Source organism: Staurois parvus, unplaced genomic scaffold (assembly GCF_062004578.1).
Source record: "Staurois parvus isolate SC_StPar_1 unplaced genomic scaffold, SC_StPar_1.0 ptg000203l, whole genome shotgun sequence".
NCBI classification, from domain to species: domain Eukaryota; kingdom Metazoa; phylum Chordata; class Amphibia; order Anura; family Ranidae; genus Staurois; species Staurois parvus.
Window position 1 is genome coordinate 3,583,635 of NW_028317999.1, and position 12,805 is coordinate 3,596,439.

Consider the following 12,805-nt stretch of genomic DNA (forward strand, 5'->3'; position numbering starts at 1 on the left):
GCCAGGTCGAAACTTATGGGGATCTACAGCAGTTTTATTTATTGAAAGTACCAATTTCTCTTTCACTCTAAACAGGAGACTTGGTTAAAGCAGTTTTGTACCCCAAAAGAAACATTTATTATATTGCAGCTTACCAGTTTTTAGATGTGATGGCTGAATTAATTTCTTTTTTATGCTTGCCTTTTTTATTTTTTACCTGGTGATCCAGCCAGTAAGTCTTTTGTTTTTCAACAGAACAATCTGTCCTGCAGATGTAGCAATTTAAGGGGTGAGACAAACCACTGATCAGCTTTTATATGTCTAAAACCTTTATCCTAAAAGGAAGAAAATGTTACTGTAACTGTTTATAACGTTTTAGCTGGAGCTAGCTGCTAGTACATAGCCTGTCCAAATGTGCTTCTGCTGCTCCTTCATCAAGAATGTAGGCACCCTAATACAGGAAATGTGTTACTGGCCAGATCACCAGGCGAAAATAGAGGGAGAAAAGCCTAACAAAGAAAACTAATGCAGCCACCACATCCAATAATAGGCTAAAATTTATTACATTTTTGGTTTAATACTGTTTTTTTTCTCTGAGCTGTATGGCCAATTTAGACATGGTGGCATAATCTCAATTTGTATTACCTCCTTTTTCACGTGTTTTGGAAGCATGTAAAAGCACATAATCTCCTAGTTTTGTAGTATAACCCCTTTGCCTTTTGTTGTGGTTCAGGAATGTTGTGAGCATGCTGCATTTTTTACACTGCATGAAAGCGTGTTCTTTTCTGGTGTGCAGAAGAATGCAACTACTGTATACCTACTGTATGCTTTGGTAATAGGGCAGATTTTGTGTTCAAAATTTACTCAGTACAACACCAGGCAATGTAAGATGCGTATAGACGAGCCTTTCCAAATTTTTATATTCCTAAGGAATATTAAAAATAATTTTAAGGTCTTGGGCACCCCTGTAAAAAATGATTACAGCTCACAGGTAATTAGCATGATCAGTAGTAATTTTGTACAAAGTTTTAAATAACGCCTAGGCCAGATCATTGTTTAACCACTTGCCTTACAGAGGTTTTTATCCCCTTTTAATGACCAGGCCTCTTTTTGCTATTCGTCGCTGCACTATTTCAGCTGATAATTGCGTGGTCATGCAATGCTGTACCCAAATGAAATTTACGTCCTTTTTTTCAAATAGAGCTTTCTTTCGGTGGTATTTGATCACCTGTGAGCTTTTTATTTTTTGCTCTATAAACAAAAAAAGACAGAAAAGTTTGAAGAAAAAGAATATTTTTTTTTCTTTCCGCTATAAAAAATATATAGTAAACTTAAAGTTCGTCATAAATGTAGGCCAAAATGTATTCTACTAAATGTTTTTTGCTAAATGTTTATATCCTGTGAAACTGAAGTGATGAAATGTTTGTAGCTTCCGATTTCTTAGCCAATAGAGATGATTTGAAGATGTTTTTATGTACAGCTACACAATTTTGTGTACACTCAATAGAGTAACAATTTTTAATGAATAATGTTGCAGTGCCTATAAAGTCTATTTTTCTGGCCTTTCCTCTCTGTTTGTATAGAGATGATTGGCACCATTCCGGTCTCCAATCAGCTCTATTGTCAGCTGGCAGAAACACCGGTTGCATTCTCCCGTTCCCCGGATGGCACGGGTCTGCCCAAGAAGGCCGTGAAAGGCAACGGGTAGGGTGGGCATAGTCTCCAGCTGCTTGTAAAAGCAATCTTGCAGCTAATTAGCCACTAGGATTGCTTTTACATGAAAGTCGATCACCGGCTGAAAAAAATGATACCAGGATAATGTCTGCAGCTGTAGGCATCCTCCTGGTATAACCATTCAAAGTCCAGTGATGTACCAGGATATTGCTGGTCCTTGTTGGGTAGATATGCTATGTTCTTCCCTTTTTTTTTTTTTTTTTTTTTTTTTTATGCAGCCTGTGGGCTGAAGGAAAAAAGAGAAGAAATCTCTGCCAGAAAAAGTGTGTGCTATGCCCACCATTAGAATACACCACCCTGCATCCACCCACTTCTAATGGTGGGCTCTCATTAGGTCACACGGTGCCACACGCGCCAATTCCAAGATTGTACAAATGTCTAAATAGTGGCACGCTTGAATAAAATTTGTCCACTTTTAAATCGTACCCCATATTGAAAAAGGATGACACCAAGTCCGACACTATCTTGCCACTGCTCCCCATGTAGTCTGGGCATCCGGGGGGCTCCACGTGACTATCTTTTCCCTCGTAAATCCGAATCTTATATGTATAGCCTGTTGCCCTCTCACAGGTCTTATACATCTTGACCCCATATCTGGCACGCTTGCTGGGGAGAAATTGTTTGAACGCAAGGTGGCCAGAAATATTAATGAGGGACTCATCAACACAGATTTTTTGCTGGGGAGTATAGACATCTGCAAATTTTTGGTTAAGGTGATTTACGAGGGGCCGAATTTTGTGGAGCCGGTCAAATTCAGGGTCACCCCGAGGACGACACTGTGTTGTCGTTGAAATACATAAAACACATTATACTCTCATATCTATGCCTGGCCATGGCAGCAGAGAACACGGGCATATGATGAATCGGGTCTGTGGACCAATACAACCGCAATTAATTTTTTTTTTTTTTTTTTTTTTAGTAATGCCCTCAAAAAAAAATTAAATTCAGAAATCGTAATGGGTTTCCATGTGAATGGTCTGGCAAGGTTTGAATTTGGGTTAGCGGTGATAAATTGTTGTGCATATAAATTGCTTTGATCCACAATCAATGCATACAGATAATCTGTAAAAAAAAAAAGAGCTCCAAAAAATCAAGGGGAGTAGTTAAATTTGCTGTTTTCTGCCTGAATTCCGGGTTGGGCAGTGAATGGGGGGGGGGGGGGGGAGTACAGGTGCTGCAGAATTTGTGGGCTGCCAATCGGGATTCTTGGTGGCCGCGGGACACTACTTGTGCTCGCCACCGCACCAGCTTGTACTGCACTTATGGGACTCGCCACGTCACCAAGTGATACGGCAGTGCTGGTTTGTGTAAGACCAGGACGTACTAGGCCACTGCTGCTCGCCAGTTAACCAGAAGGTAGCGGCACTAGTACTGGCACTCTGCTGCATATGAGAGTCGTCATGCATGTGTACCACCTGAGCAACCTGGAAATGGGGTTGGCTAAGCCTGATCTTAGCAGGGACCTCTTCTTTGTCATCATATTCTGAGGCGTATTCTGTCAGTGAGTCTTTCCCTTCGCTCTCACCTGACATGCTCAGAATCCTGTAGGCTTCTTCACTAGTATACCTTTCGTTGGACGTTTTGGCCACTAAATTTATAGGTACCTTATGCGCCTCATGGGAAAAAGAGCGACTGGCTGTCAGAGACTGCTTGAACCGCTACAAAAAATTTACCAACAAGTGCTAACAGAGATCAGGCCTGAATCTATGAACACTGCGGTTTTGTGTGTAATGTATCAAGTGACCGTCATCTACTGACGCTGCACTTGCTGGGGGAGAAGGAGGGGAGCGTAGGGGCTAAACGCAGGTGCTGGCAGGTGTCGGGGCTGATCCCACTAACGCTGCATTTTTGGGGACACTATACTAATGTGAACGCTGATATAGCACTGATCTGATCAAAGATATTGATCCGTTCAGACACTATACACGCAATGGAGGTTTAGTGTGCAAGTGAGTGTGTTCCTGGCAATCAAGGGGTTAAATGTGATTACTGGTGTACTAGTGGGCAATCTGACGCTATATGGGAGGGGAGCTAAATGATGCTTATGCTATCGGAAGTCGCCAGCGACACTAATATAGTGATCAGTAAAAAATCTGTACACTGTAAATGACGACACTGGTGACAGGGCAGTGATGGGGTTAACGGGGGGCGATCAATGTGACCTAGGTGTGTTCAAACTGCAAGTCGATTGATCCCTCAGGGATGGAATCGTGACACCAGGTCTGCGAGGGCGCACACGCGCCCACCCCTGCCAGCGAAAACATTGGGAGTGCGAATCGCGTATATATACGTGATTTTGTGCAGCGGTGCCGCCCTGCCGCAGTAAAAGTACTGTGGCTGGTCGGCAAACAATACAAACAATAGTTATTAACATTCCAATCTAAGCTTACTTGAAAAATCTCTTCATTTGAGCTCTGTCTGTTCTATAGCCATCTCTTTCCACATCTTTCTGGATTCCCTACATGCTGGGGCTACATATCCAATGGTACCTCCTTGCCTTCAAGCAATGATTCCTCTACTGACTCTGCCTTCTGAAACTCCTCCTCTTTAGCATCTCTGCAGTGCAGAAGGCAGGCAGGCTCTGAATTCTGTGACACAGCAGTGTCTACCTACAGGGCATAGTTAATACGTTTTAAGGAATTCAAGACCATTAATGTGTAGGGGTGTCACAAGGTACGTTTCTGTGTATGACACAAATTATTTTCAGTAATAAACCTAACTTTAAAAAAAAAATAACAGCAGAAACATAAAAACAGTGAAAATTGTGGTGTGCCCTAACCTTTACTTGCTGTCTGGTGAAAAGGTTGTCACCAGCAAAGTGAGTAAAGCTGGCCATAGAGCGATTTTTTTTTTTTTTTTTTTTTTTTTTCTCCTCTTTCCTGCAAGAAAATCACTGGATTCCCATATCAACACAGTCAGTGTTGGTGTGGGAATCCCTCCCGCTGCGCCATTATGTTCTTCCGGTGGGTGGGGGCCAACCCTGCCAGGAGAATACAGTGACCACTGCTAGTGGCTATAATAGCCACTATCAATAATCACATGTAAAATCCGACAGGCTGGTGGTATCCAAGTTAATTGATCAAATGGCTATAGAAAGTTCAAAACTCGACCAGTTCAGCAGGAACCGGCTGAGATTTGAGCCATGTATGAGTAGGCTGAATGTGCCCAAGTTGATCGATCGCTCCTTCTTCTTATGAGGCCCCCTCAGCAAACTGTGTGCATCCATAGACACACACCCCCATCCTCTCTACAGGATTTGACTGACAGCAGCAGGAACCTATAGCTCCTGCTGCTTTTGGTATGTAAAAAGAGGGGAGAAGAGCTGCTGCAGACAGGACAGTGCTGGATTGGTGGAGTCGAGTAAGTGTTTAACAAGGTGTTGCACAGCACGTGTTGGGATGTTTTTTTACTTAATGCAGGGATTGCGTTAAGATAAAAACTTTTTGACTTTAGAATCAATTCAAAACTTTAGTCAGGAAATAAGTCCTGCTAGATCAATTCAGGCTGGCCTCTTTTGCGGGTATAGCAATGGAAAATATTAAAAATACGTTTCTATACAGTTTAAAATCTAGTAATTCACTGTTCTCCATTTTTAGGCACTGTGCTGAATTGGTAGAGGCCAATCTGTTGGCAGGCTAAGGATAAAAGCGGAGCTAAACCCATCAATTTAACAGTTTCAAAAATCCGTTACGTTCTCGACATGCCAGAAATGCTAACTGTCACATTTGCTTGTGTTCTCAACCACACTGTAGGGATGTACAATTTGTATCGCCGATGTCCAGGACATGTAGTTCCAGGTGCCAGGCAGGTAGCAGCAGGGCTTTCTTGTCACGTGGAAGCATTTAATTATTTGCATGTACTGCACTAAATGCCATTCCACAGTACCCCCCCCCCCATGCGCGCACCCCCCCCCCCCCTGCTATGTATCCCGTGCTCTGCATCCCTATCTGCAGGCTTAGGACCGGCATAGTGGGTGCTGGATGGTAGAGGGGAGGGAGGAGAGCTGATGCATATCCACTCTCCTCCCCTTCTTGTCCTGACCTGGAAATTACATGTATGACGTCACTTCTTGCTCCCCGTTGACAGATTTTCTGGCCATCAATGCCGGGAAAGAATGCAGTGCAATATGCAGTTCATTACATTCAATGGAGCACAGGGGACATATGCAGTTTCTTTTGAGACCCTGGATGTCTCAAAGACAGCCTGTCACCAAAATTGCAAAAAATTACTAAGTTACACCCAATCACATAACCCCCCCCCCCTCCATATATACACACACAAACGTAAACGAACATGTGGGGGTGCCTATGCCTGAAAACATCAATTGCAATACACGTTACATATCACTGTCCACAGCAGAGTGAGCGCAATATTTTTAGCACCAGACCGCAACACTAAACTGATGACCTATAGGGGGCTTTACAAGTTTTGCCTATAGAAAATATAGGGTACTAAAGTTTGTCGCCATTTCACGAGCACACGCAAATTTAAGGCTGTGATATGTTGGGTATCCATTTACTCAGTGAAACCTCATCTTTTATATTTTACCAAAAAAGTTGGTAATTGATTGCCTTTTTTGTGCCCTAAAATTAACTTAAGTGTGTGTGTTTTACTGAAATTTTGCATTTCCTAGACCTTTGCGGTAATATTGTGTGACTTAAAAAGTTGGAACTACCACTATTTTATGTTTTCCTGAGTCTATGTAATCTACGTTTTAAAGTGATTTTTTTTTTTTTAATGTGTGCAAAAATCGCAAAAAGGGCTCTGGCAGCGTAAGAGTTAAAGGATACGTTCATCTTCGGAAACATGTTACATGTTCCACCCGTTTTTAGGGTAACATTTTCCTGCTCCTGCTGCAGCTCGGATATATGAGCCCTCTGTATGACAACAGTAAGGGGAGAAGTTCCCTGCACCTGCTGTCACTTTTTGAAAAGAGCTCAGCTTTGTGGGGCTCCATCCACATGGCCGCATCATACATTCACAGAGTTCTGTGAATGAATCCCGTTACAAGTATGGTTATTCTTCGTGGCTGTCGGGTTGTAGTTCTCAATGAATTGAAAGTGCTGTTGAATGCTCTGGTAGTCCACTGATTCTTCCTGTCAGTGTGAAACTGCCTGCCCGTATGATGTGAGATGTAGGATGTACACTGTACAGATAGACAGATTACACTGACAGTCTGCAGGAGTCCTGCATTGAACCAGCAATCTGCTGATAGCTGGTGCAATGCTTTTCAGGCTCCTAAAAAATTTATAAATAATATAAAAAAACGCTTCCCGACCGCCCTATAGCAGATACTGCTACAGGGTGGCACGGGTGCACAAAATCACACACACACACACACACACACACACTCACACTTTAGCATTTCCAGGTAGCGGGCGCGCGCGCTCTACCCGCACTGCCATTCGCGGACGCTGCTGTCAATCACCAGGTCCCGGCCGGTGATTGCCGTGGATCTCCGACGGGGAGGAGAACTGTATGTAAACCATACAGTTTTTCCCATCAGCTCCTGCACACTGCTTTGGATGGCTGTGAAGCTCAGACACACAGCCCAAAGTAAAACAGCACACAGTTAATTATTTGATCGCCCCCTCATGTTAACTCCCTTTTGCCCAGTGCCATTAGAGTGGAAGTGCTTTTTATTAGCATTGATCACTGTATTGGTGTCACTGGGGATGTCTGTGACACCAAGTCAGTTCTCCCCCAGTGTCAGAATGCCAGTCGCAGTCCCGCTATAAGTCGCTGATCACCGCCATTACTAGTAATGAAAAACAAAAAATTCCAGTATCTATACCATCATTTGTAAACGACAAAACTTTCACGAAAACCATTTAATTTACACATATTGGGATTTTTTTTTTCTAGCAAAGACATGTAGCAGAATACATTTTGGCCTAAATTTAAGTTTGATTTTTTTTTAAATTTTACTGGACATGTTTAATAGCAAAAAGTCAAAAATATTGTTTTGTTTTTTTCCTCAAAATGTTTGCTTTTTTTTTTTCTTTTTTTAATAGGGCAAAAAATGCACAGGCGATCAAATACGAGCTCAATTCGTGGGAACAAAAAGGACGTACATTTCATTTGGGTGCAGCATTGCATGATTTTGCAATTGTCAGTTAAAGTATCGCAGCGCCATAACGCAAAAAATGGCCTGGTCAGGAAAGGGGGGTAAATCCTCAGGAGGGCAAGTGGTTTAATGCAGATTTTTTTTTTTTTTGCTTACACAAAAATGTGCTGCCTTTTTTTTTTTTTTTTTTTTTTTTTAACTTTTTTGAAGGTGAACTTATCCTTTAATGGAGCAGACACCGGAGCTTGTTTTGGCTGAAACCTGAAGGAACAAAGGGTTTTGTGTGTTGTTTTTTTTCTCATTTAGTTGCTCAGCAGATGCGCTTTTGCTGAGCATTAAGATCACCCGACACTACCCTTTCCTGATGAGCACCTATTCAGTGCTAGTCACACTTCACACTGCAAGTAGTAGACGAACAATGCAATGTTCAACATTAAAAATTTAAGTCATCATAAAGCCCCTTTTATTTTTAAAAGCCCCAGACATTTTTTTTTTATTACTTTAGCAGATAAAATAATTGTGGGACAAGAAGATTGGGACCCTGATTTAGTCCCTTCGACAAGTAGTTTTTTTTCAAAAATTTCCAGACCCCTGATAACCGTCACACCATCAAATGACTGGTGTCATAACTGATCACATGTGTATCGCAGATCAAACAGATTGCAGCTTCATTGGCTGAAAAGGATAGGAGGGTTTAGTTGTGCTTTAACTTTTGCTCAGGGCTCTGGGCTTCAACAAAATGGTAGCCTGCAGCTAGAAGAAACCGGAACAGTACTGGGGGCAATTTACAGACACACTAATTTTGGTAGCATAATTTATTAATGTGGAATGTATGTTCATTGCTAAAGAACATTATTTTTTATCAATAGTTGTGAGTAAAGTTGTGATTTAAGGAGGTCTTAATAAACATCTGCTGTTATGGGATTTGTACTATAGTAAGGCTGAGAAGCAATGATAGGTATGGTAAAGCTGTGTGCTACAATTTGAATTGTCCCACAAGAAGTCTTATAAAGATCTCAAACACATTTTCCACATACTGACTGAATTCAAAATCGCCATTTCTAATGGCTGGTGGGAATTGTTTTTCTTTTTTTTCCATTCTTGCATGTACATTTGTTTTCTTCCAGTTAGTTGTACATTACAGCTAAATTTGCTTCATAAAATGTAATACTTTTGTGTTTCTTTTGCTTACCATTTGGATTTGGTGAGTTTTGTATAGGTTTATTATACATTAGTGCAAAAACTGAAGGTTACAGTATACCTTATGTTTTAAGATCAGTGGCATATTTATTTTATGGCATTATGTTTTATGAAGTTACTTTGCATATTTGTTTATTACTTTAAATTTCTTTTGTGTAGTCACCTTCAAACTAATGGTGAACCTGTCAATATGGTAGGATACTAATGTGCCCTAAAAGGAGAACTATAACATGACAGGGTGCTTGAACATGCTTTTGTATGCAGATAAAGCACCTTTTGTGCATCCTGGGAGCTACTGATCTGTGTGTACATTTGAATATCTAGACACAGCAGATCATCTGGCATTATCACAGCTTTCCAGAATGCTTAGTGTTAGGTTGGCCATGTTCTGATTGAAAGTCAATTGGTTCAACAGGGACTGGCCAAATATTGATCAGTGTGTGACCATCCCTGCTCAAGGGGATATTTTTACTGTGCTGGCAGTTCACTTTAAATGGTTTTCATTAAAGTGGAAGTAAACTCTCCACTCTACACAACATAAGACTCAGTTAATGTCTAATTTGAAGTCCCATAATGTAGCCAGGAGTGCTAAAATTCCTAGAATGAGTTTGTTCAATGGGTTAAGGGCCCTTTTCACATGGGCTTTCCCGTCAGATCTGCCTGTCAGTTTTTCAGGCGGACCTGATTGTAAGCTCCATGCAGTTTTATAGGCAGGTTGATGTAAGCAGACTTTTTACATCCGTCTTCCTCCCAGTCTGTCCATGTTCATTATAAAAAATTGAAAAGGACTGCATCCTTTCCTGTTTTTCTGGACCTAAATGCGACAGATCGGACATAGACTGATGTAAATGGACACGAATCCATTTACATCTGGCCGCCTATATAGCTATCTTGAGTCTGGCCATGTCCGCCGAGCATAAAATGAACAGGCAAGGATGTAAAAAAAAAAAACCTGAGAGCTCTTGTTCAGCAGGGGATCCGCTCACGGATCCCGTGCTAAACAGAGTGGAGGGGCTCTGTGTGAAGGAGCCATAAAGTGTTTGTAAACCCTTACATATACACACTGGAATGACTAGCCTCTGATACACAAAGATGGAACAAATGCCTGCAGCCATAGGCTCTTTATGTTTGCTTAAAGTCCAGAATTTACTTGGCTTTTCTTAGTTTGCAGAGGAAGGGGTAGAGGATCTGACGTTGTATACTGCACAGCTCAGAGAGGAGAGTTGAGTGTAATATGAGACCTGAGTGGAGGGAATGGTCATTAACCCCCCCCCCCCCACGCAGTTATATAGGGAAACGTGCTGCTGAGGTTGTCATTCAAAGGATGTGTGCTGGAGACCACCTTCCCTGTCCCCCCCTCCATCTCTTGGAGTTGGCATAGCCTGTCGGAAATGACGCATGCAGATAGCAGAGGAACGATACTGCAGATAGAAATCACACTCAGTGCTCTGGATTGAGGCAAGTACGCACTATAGAATGATGTGCTTTGTTCACTTTGCACATCAGAGGATTACAACTACTTCAGCAGGCTACACCACCCCCTGCCCGCCAAATCTAGTGCTGTTTTGGGTGTATTTTCGCACTCCATTTTTTTTCATCGGAAGGCACTAACATCAATACTAAATGCAAATGAAAAAATCCAAGTCTTGTTTTAAAATTGTAGTTGCTGTGGCTCTGGTGACAACAGACACCAATCCTTCTCCATGGCTATTGGCTAATAGAAAATTAGTTTTGGAAAATTTTTGGGAAAGTGGGGAGGATTGACACCTCCCCACACAGCGTAGATCAAATGCTAACACTTGAAGGATGTAAGGAATTTAGCAGCATCTGCACTTGTGCCACTTTCCAACCTCACATAAAAAACAGGCAAAAAAGGGCAATGGGGTATGTTCTCCTAAATTGCTCACTACCCATGGTCTATACTATATGTAAGGTGAGCTTTTAAATGTGACTGTCTTTAATTTGTGAGTTTACCTCTGCTTTAATGAGTTGAACCCTTAGTTAATGTATTTTTTTATTAAAATAGAATGCATCAACTGTGGATATAAAACACTACCTCAGTGCGACTACGTCTACCGTGTATTCCTCTGCAATGTTTAGGACATATTTGCACCCCTTTATTAAAGTAATGTTGATTATTGTATTTAGTTGAGTAATGCCATGTTCTTTCTGTCAGATCGCTCTCTTAAAGCTAGTGTTCCTTGGTACAATAATTGGAAAGACACATTGATGGAGCTCAACAATTCCAAGTATTATTCAGGTAGTATTACAACTGGATCTGAAAAAAAATGACTCCTCCCTAATCCTCATTCATTTTTCAGTCCTATCATTATCCCCCCTTACCGTTGTACTAGGACTATCTAGCTACTTCCTGATCTAGTTGTGTATTTTCCTAATTGTCAACAACAATTTATGGTGATGGTTATCTGTGATCTAAAATGTTATGTAATTCTACTAACCCTGCATTCTGAAAATATGCTGCTAACTTTTTGTTGCATTATGCCTTTTTTGTTTTTTTTTTTTAATTACCGAATATTTTTATAGATGTACATGTGTCTTTGTCATTTAAAAACAGCGCGACTGCATTTATTATTATTGTTCTGTTTTATATATATTAATTTTTTTTCTTTATGAATGGTGAACTTATTCTTTAACACATACACATTAGCCTAACACAGTCGGTCTTGGCCAAGTGTGATTATTTATGCACCGAGCATGCACCAATGGTCTCAGACCTATATTTTTGAGGAACAGCACCGATTGTTTGGAATGATGATGAATTCTTCCCCTGAGATAAGTCAGTCAGGGTGCTTATAGAGGTATCATAATACATATTGGTTTAAAGTGAACCTGTGCTCAAGCAATGGTAATTAACATAATTATACATCTGAATTAAGTGTAGCCGCACCTATCACAAGAATGTGTGTGGCTCTCCCTCCAGCTTCTCAACCAACAAACTTATCCGACACATAAAACCATTGTTCAGTTGGGTCAGCATGCACTTAATGGAACAGCCTCTCGGTCCCTGGATCACCACATGTGCTTTCTCCTTCCTTTCAACTGCTGCAGCTTGCTCTACAGACCCTCCCTGTCAGACACAGGAGACAGAGTTGAGTGGATACTGTCCTCCCGACAGGTGCTCACACTTCCATCTCAGTGTTCGTTTCAGCAGTCCAAGAAAAAAATTGTACAGTCACCGTGTTTGGTTTTTTGGTTTTTTTTTTGGCAAAGAAGCAAAAAATGAATAGGATCTTCATAGAGCAATAGTTACATTTTGATAAGCAAGCAGTATGCACTATGAATATGGTATGTTTATTGCTTGAGTCCTCCTAATTACAATAGCCTTTGTAAAATCAAATGGTGGTATCCTATTCCTCCATTTCCCCTTTTAAGTCTCCAAAATGTAGACTCAACTTATAACTGTGGGGTCCTGCAGTGATAGAGTTGACATCTTTATGGCCTTGTTGAAAGACCCCAATATTGTGTTGTAATTTGTACCTTCTGGGAACTTTAACAGAACTTTCAGACAAAATTAGCAGCAGTTCTGGAACAGTAGTGGTTAACCTTTTGAACAGCGAAGGCCAGTTAAGTGATTACACACACAGTGTAGAAATGTTTGAAAAAAACGTCCAGGGACTAAATCGGGGCCCCAGTCTACTTGTCCCTGATGACAATCTACTTGTCCAGATAAAAAAAAAAAATTAACCAAAATCATATTTAAATCAGAGGTGATTTTTAGGAATGTCTGGGGCTTTTAAAGGCAAACGAGGCTTTATGGCGACTTAAACGTGTAATATTTTGAACATTGTGCTGTTTATCTCCTCC

At 41.1% G+C, this 12,805-nt stretch overlaps 1 protein-coding gene across 1 annotated transcript in view; it reads left to right on the forward strand.

Moving 5' to 3' along the window:
• LOC149461421 (trafficking protein particle complex subunit 8-like) overlaps positions 1-12,805 on the forward strand; it is a 58,962-nt gene that overhangs the window by 11,473 nt on the left and 34,684 nt on the right. The window contains exon 3 of the mRNA XM_089678362.1: positions 11,157-11,240. Coding sequence (XP_089534488.1) covers positions 11,157-11,240 — 84 coding nt within the window. The remainder of the gene's footprint in view (positions 1-11,156; positions 11,241-12,805) is intronic.